Genomic DNA, 7,177 nt, shown 5'->3' with positions numbered 1-7,177 from the left:
TCTACTAAAAATATAAAAATTAGCCGGGCATGGTGGCGGGTGCCAGCTACTCGGGAGGCTGAGGCAGGAGAATCGCTTGAACCCAGGAGGCAGAGGTTGCAGTGAGCCAAGATGGCGCCACTGCCCTCCAGCCTGGGCGATGGAGTGAGAATCCGTCTCAAACAAAACAAAAAAACAAACCACCAAAACTCAAAAGACATGGGTTTTGAAATCCAACATCCTTCACTTGGAATGCTGTGAGAGTTTCCCACCACGCCAGGACCTCACTTCCTCCCTCAGTCTGTTCACAACGTCGTAGCCAGAGTGATCCTTTTAAAATGTCCTATCAGGCAGGAGAATGGCGTAAACCTGTGAGGTGGAGCTTGCAGTGAACTGAGATCCGGCCACTGCACTCCAGCCCGGGGGTCAGAGGGAGACTCTGTCTCAAAAAAAAAAAAAATGTCCTATCATGTTACTCTTCTGCCGAAAATCCTCCTGCAGCTTCCTCTTTTATTTTTTATTGTTTAGACAGTCTTGCTCTGTCGCCCAGGCTGGAGTGCGGTGGCTAGGTCTCGGCTCACTGCAAGCTCCGCCTCCCGGGTTCCCGCCATTTTCCTGCCTCAGCCTCCCGAGTGGCTGGGCCCACAGGCGCCCGCCCCCGCGCCCGGCTAATTTTTTGTATTTTTGATAGAGACGGGGTTTCACCGTGTTAGCCAGGATGGTCTCCATCTCCTGGCCTCGTGATCTGCCTGCCTCGGCCTCCCAAAGTGCTGGGGTCACAGGCGTGAGCCACCTTGTCCAGTGCAGCGTCCTCTTCTAGTGAGGGTAAAAGCCAAAATAACTTAAAATGGTTCACAGGACACGCCCCTTCCCTACAGACCTTTATGACGTCATTCCTACTTAACTTGGCTCTACAACATTCGCTTCACCTCAGTCGCTCCCTTGCTGTTCTGCAAAGACTCTGACACATTCCCTCACCTGAATACTTTACCCCCAGATATACACGTGGCAGACTCCTCCATTTCCTTCAAGTCCTTGCTCACATACTGTGAGGCCTCCTTTCCAGACCACCACCCCATGTGAAACTGTACCCCCACCAACCACACTCCTCATATCTAGAGTTGCAAGATGAAACACAGGATGGCCAAAGGAAATGTGAATCGCAGACAGACAAGAGAATGTTTTCGTATATATATATATGTCCCATGCAACACTGGGACATACCATTTTTTAGTGTATGTCCCATGTAATACTTGAGATATATATACTCATGCTAAAACAAGTTATCCATTTATCCAAAATTCAGATTCATCTGGGTGTTCTGTATTTTTATTTGCCAAATCTGTCAACTCACACCATTTACTCTGCTTTCCTCTCAAAACCATTATTACCTGCTAATGTACCATGTATCTGTCTTCTCCCTGCTAGAATGGGAGCTCTTAAGCAGCAGAAAATTGTTGTCTGTTGCGGTCACAGCTTTTCTCTTGGTTCCTAGAACAATGCCTGGCATATAACAGGCATTCAATAAACTAAAGAATGAGCAAGCTAGATGTGGTGACTCACACCTGTAATCCCAGCACTTTGGGAGGCCGAGTCGGGTGGATCACTTGAGGTTAGGAGTTCAAGACCAGCCTCATCAACATGGTAAAACCCTGTCTCTACTAAAAATACAAAAATTAGCCAGGCATGGTGGTGGGCACCTGTAATCCCAGCTACTCAGGAGACTGAGGCAGGAGAATCGCTTGAGCCTGGAAGGCAGAGGTTGCAGCGAGCCCAGATCATACCAGCCTGTGTGACAAAGCTAGACTTTGTCTCAAAAAACAAAACGAAACAATATTCCTAATGTTTCCTCCTAAGAAATTTAAAGCTAAAAGATCCTCCAAACACTCCATTCTAGGAGACTAGTCCACCTTTTATCCCATGACCTACAATGGTCATTTGATTTCCATCTGAATCCACAATTTCTTTCAATATCCTCTACACGAAAGCCCTCCTTGCACTTCTTCTCTCCTCTGAATTCCTAAAACCAAGTCATGCTGCTGGAAATAACTCTCCTTTTTATTCTAATTACCCTTCACCTATGCCTCAAGCACCTTACCATATCTGTCTAGTAGTTCCCCCTTATCCATGAAGGATATGGTCTGAGACCCCACGTGAATGCCTGAAACAGTGGATAGTACAAACCCTATGTATACACTATGTTTTTTCCTGTACATACACACTTATGATAGAGTTTAATTTATAAGTTAGGCATAGTAAGAGATTAATAAAAATAACGAGAAAAATTATAACAATATACTAAAATAGAAGTTGAGTGAATATGGTCTCCCTGCCTCAAAATATCTTAACTGTGCTTCAGGTAACTGAAACCTCCGGAAGTGAAACAGCAGTTGGGGGGTGGGGGTGGGGGTGCTTACCATATTGTTTTTTGTTTTCAACTTTTCATTTCAATGCACAGAAAAAACACTCAACACTAAATACTAACTACCTAGGTTCAACAAATGTTACCATTTTGCCATATTTTATCTGTCCTTATAGTCTAAATAATGATTCTGGAGAATCTGGGGGAAGGGATGCCCCTCACCTATATGATACATTAAGTATTAAATCAAAGACTGGCTATGTATCATTCCCTATGCTTTCTCATGAGTAGTCTGCTCTCCTAAACTATACTGTTAGTCATGTATTATATTAAGATGTCTGGGTATAACTATATATTCTGTAAACACCAAGTCCCCATATCTGTCTTAGTGCCTAGAACAGATCCAAGGACACAGGAAGTAAGACTTAAGGACTATTTGATAAATTAATGAATAAATTTGCTGCCAATTCATCCAAATACAAAAATTCCTCCAAAATGCAGAGGAAATAACCAACCTTTTAAAACTCAATCATAAAACAAACATCATCTTGTTATATGAACAGTGCAAGAAAAGGACAAAGTTATCTCTGTAATTCTTTATTAAAAATACTGCTGTACACATAGAGACTGAAAACAGGATTAAAGATGAATAACGCAAATTGGGTCATGACATTAGAACTTAACATATTGGTGCTTTTTAGGGAAGTTGCTGACATCCAAATCACAGAACCAAGGTCAAAAGCAAAATACAAAGGTACCCTCAAAAATATTTACAATGAAGTAAATACACTAACAGAATTTAAAACAGGTACAAAAACTGGAAATGACCAATGTTACATGATTTCAAGGGTTGTCCTTTCTGTGCTTTTATCTGTCACGACAGGAAGGTGTGGAAAGTTTATATCCTTAATTTGACTACTCTCGGATATTAAAATCTTTCTATGAATTAAAAAGACTTTTAGACAACCTCTTAAATGGAATTACACTATGGAAAACAGGGCTCCCCCAAAAACACCTAGGCAAAACTGAGAGTTCTTTGAAAACCATTCCCAATAAAAACTAAATGAAAAATAAATATAAAACAAAGCTTAAAAAAATATGCATTACCTGACACCAACCTTTTCTGGCTGACAATATTTATTCATGAAAACATATCAGCTGTCTACCTTTTATATGCAAACCAAGTCCTGAGGTTAACTAGGGGCTGAAGCAAACTAGCGTTTAGGATGCAAACATTCTTGGATTTGTGATGTAAACTTGCCTTGCAGAGGGAAGTTTGCTGGTCTATACAGAATGAGAAATTCAAGCCCTATTTTAACCCCTGCCCTCTTCAGCTTTCACAAAACATTGGTCCACAAATTAAATTTTCAAAAAGTTCCCAGACCCCAAAACTAAATAGATGATCCCCTTTCATTTTCAAAGAAAACAATATTGGAAAAAATCTCCAGCCCGCTTATAAATTAAGCATTTCATATTTCTTCTAGAATACAAGTAGTTCTTTTTTGTACAAAAGAATTACAATATGATTTGTCAAAAAACATATAAAAAGACAGCTGCTCTTCCTCAAATACATGAGCTAATGATAAAAGACTTTTGCATGTTAATGTCTCCAAGTTCTTGTTCTTTTTACATAAAAAAGAACATTACGGTGGCAAATGTTAATTATCCTTTTAATATTGAACATTATGTTCTTTTAAAATCCATCCAGATCAAATGCAATAATTTTCTTTTTAACTCAACAACTGATGCTACCAAACGTGGACTCAATATACTTGTTAAAACGTGTAAAGCGTGTCTCTAGTCTTCAAAGCTTTCAGGTGAAGAGAGGTGCTTTTTCTTGATGCAAATCTCAAGGCAGAGAAAATCATTTTAAAGCTTATAAAAAGTGGACAGAGAAATACTAAAAACTTCTCTGAAATATACAAATATGTGTAATTATTAAAATTGAAGACAGTAACATCAGTTGCAAGTGCTTGTGAGTCTGTCCTGACCTTTTGAGTTTCCACATTTTCTTCATCGTTGCATGGTGAGCACCCAGTGCTAGTAAAACATTCAGTGCTGGGAAAGGAGATAGAGTCTTCATTACTGATTTTAAGAAAGAAAATTCCTATGTATTTGGCAGTCTTCAGTATCAAAGTATAGGTATTTCATTTACTAGAAATTCCATGAATACCCAAGTTTGGCGACAACTGCTTGTCCAAATATTAAGAAAGTTAAGAGGAGGAAAATTCCAAACTTTTGAGATGGACTCATTCAGGAATATCGCACAGAGTGAGTTATTATCAAAAGTACTATTACTTTGGGCTAAGCAGTGACTGCAAAGGCACAGCAGATCGTTATCCCTCCAAATTCAGGCTGTAAAACATCAGAAAGCTCTTGATACCAGACCACTGCTGAGTTTAGTTCATCTTCTGAACAGTGTCTCTGTGTCTGTCTCCAGTGTAAAGGACCATAATAAAGCTGTGGTTCAAAGAGCAGAACTTCATACAAAAGAAAAAAAAAAAAAGCAAACTGGAAAGAACCTAAAGTAATATACTCCTGAACTTTAGGCCTTTAACACAATTTCTTAATTTTCTCCTATTTAAAAAATTTGCATAAATGTAAATGTATCTGACTAGCAGGCAAATGTCTTTTTAAAAAGGCTCTAGTTGAATTTGAAGGAAAGAGCTATACATGCTCCTTCAGTTACTGTTTATCTGATCTTTATTCAGAAAGGATTTAAATCAACTAACAGGGGAATTCATATCCAACAATTCACTGGTATTTTCTCGGTTTGTTCTTACGAACAAAACAAAACAAAAATCTCAATTTGAACTAACAGTGGGTGGCATACAGAGAGCTTGCATACAATACTCTTACGAGAATTACGCACTATACTGAACTTCTATGAAATTATTTACCTGGTCCATAATGTTATTCAGGGCAACCCATTCCAAAAAGAGCAAATTCTGCAACCCTCAATGGCAAAAACGCTGCCCAGCATTGCTTCCCAAAAATGTCCTTGCGAACAGTTTCCCTTAATAAGTATACAATGTGGCAAAATTTCAAAGATCAGAAAAAGTCTTTAAAAAATTAAAATTAGTGCATATACAAGTGGAAAAAACAAAAGCAGGAACATCATTCACCTGATGGTGCTCCTAAATCTAAAATAAATTCTTCACAGATATAGCCTCCAATGGCAGCCATAGCTCTTGGGTAAGTGAAACATTCTTCCTTTCAAGTAACAGTGTACCTGACTGAAGTGCAAGCAGCTTTGCTCATCTCCTGTTCGTTTCCCAAATGTGAATGAGATGATGAAAAGTTCAGCTGTAGTGCAATTTGCTATTGGTTAAGTTCCTTAGCCATGTCCTGCGTGCTTTTTTAGCAAATACTACAACTGACCATTCGCAGCTGCAATCAGTTCTTGAAAAGTATTTTCAAAGCAGCGCTTTAAGTCACTGTAGGTCACCACGAGTACACTCTTCTCATCTCTGGAAATCAGGCTTATTTTTTCTGGCACACCAGCATCTAGCTGAAACAATATATACACAAGATATGAATTCATAACATGCAGAAAAGAATTTATCTACATTTGCAGCAAAGATAAGTAAAATATCTAAATTTTTTGGTCACATTCCCTTTCAGATATTCGTAAGTACTTTACATCATTCACTAGTATGCGCATAATTTTCGACTCAGACATGTTCACACAAACACTGCCCTATGTTTCTAACTATCCCTTCGCGGAGCTTAATGTTCGCTTGCATTATAGTCTACCCAGTTGACGCTCAATAATTTTTCTCCCAGTATCTTCCATTTTTGGCATCATGAATTACAATGCAAAGAACATACTCATCTACTTAATTTTTTTCTTCTGTAGGAAGTATTTTTTTCCTTAGGAAAAATACTTAGAGGTATAAATATTAATAAAAAAATGTAAAGTATTAAGAAATTAGTCTTTAAAAATATTTTTAAAAACACAAAAAAAATAAAGTAGAAGTGGTTTATAGCTTAGTACATAGAACCAAATTGTTTTCCAAAGCGTATCAGACACCATGAATTTATAAGTTTTTAATACTTTTCCAGCAACCCCACAGCGAATGAGCACCTTGCTATTTAAATTTAGATTTTAACTACTATTATCAAAGTTTTTTTTCATACATTTACTTTGGTATTTCTGCTTGTGTAAATGCTAGTATATGATCTTTACCCACGACCCTAATGGAATTTGGCAGTAATATTCCAGTGAGGTCTTTATAAAGCATAAACACTGACCCTTTGTCGGTCCACTGGTCTTATTATGGTTTTCACTTTGTTATTTTCAATGTACTTTTTTATTTCATTAATTGATACAAAATTAAAATATGTTTACAACTCACTGAAGGCTCAAACATCCAAATCATTTACCAGATAATTTCTGTCATTACTTCTACCAAAATAAGCTTATATAAAATCTTAATTTTGTATAATCAATCTGGCCATCCTTCCAATTTATCACACTCTTTTCAAACTTAGAATATTGTCAGACTTCAGATTCGGGGTATTATTTACTACTAGCTAGTTCATGATGTGAAATGTAACTTTCTTCAAATTTTCAGTTATCCTAATTTCATTATTGATAATTTCATTATTGAATGGTCTTTGATGAATTTAATGAATATTATCCTTCATTAAATGATCTTTGCTTAAGGCAACTGTCCATGGCTTAATCCATATTATCTACTTGTCAATGTTTGTTCTGGTTTTATGTATTTTTAATTACTGGTGCTCTGATACTATGTTCTAAAATCTGACAGAATTATTTTCTACATACTGCTCTCAAGAAAAGGTTTTTCCCCTAAGAGAAATAAAGGGAAA

General features: G+C 37.5%; 1 protein-coding gene across 4 annotated transcripts in view; it reads right to left on the bottom strand.

Moving 5' to 3' along the window:
• Positions 1 to 2,922: 2,922 nt before the first annotated feature.
• PAN3 (poly(A) specific ribonuclease subunit PAN3) overlaps positions 2,923 to 7,177 on the bottom strand; it is a 157,124-nt gene continuing 152,869 nt past the window's right edge. For all 4 annotated transcript variants that reach the window (XM_008021813.3, XM_008021814.3, XM_008021815.3 and 1 more), the window contains one exon: positions 2,923 to 5,852. In XM_008021813.3, the coding sequence (XP_008020004.3) occupies positions 5,712 to 5,852 (141 nt within the window). In that variant the 3' untranslated portion in view covers positions 2,923 to 5,711. The remainder of the gene's footprint in view (positions 5,853 to 7,177) is intronic.

The sequence above is a fragment of the Chlorocebus sabaeus genome, chromosome 3 (genome assembly GCF_047675955.1).
Source record: "Chlorocebus sabaeus isolate Y175 chromosome 3, mChlSab1.0.hap1, whole genome shotgun sequence".
Classification (NCBI taxonomy): Eukaryota; Metazoa; Chordata; class Mammalia; order Primates; family Cercopithecidae; genus Chlorocebus; species Chlorocebus sabaeus.
The sequence above is the reverse complement of the archived record's forward strand: the minus strand, read 5'-3'. Positions and strand labels throughout refer to the sequence as shown.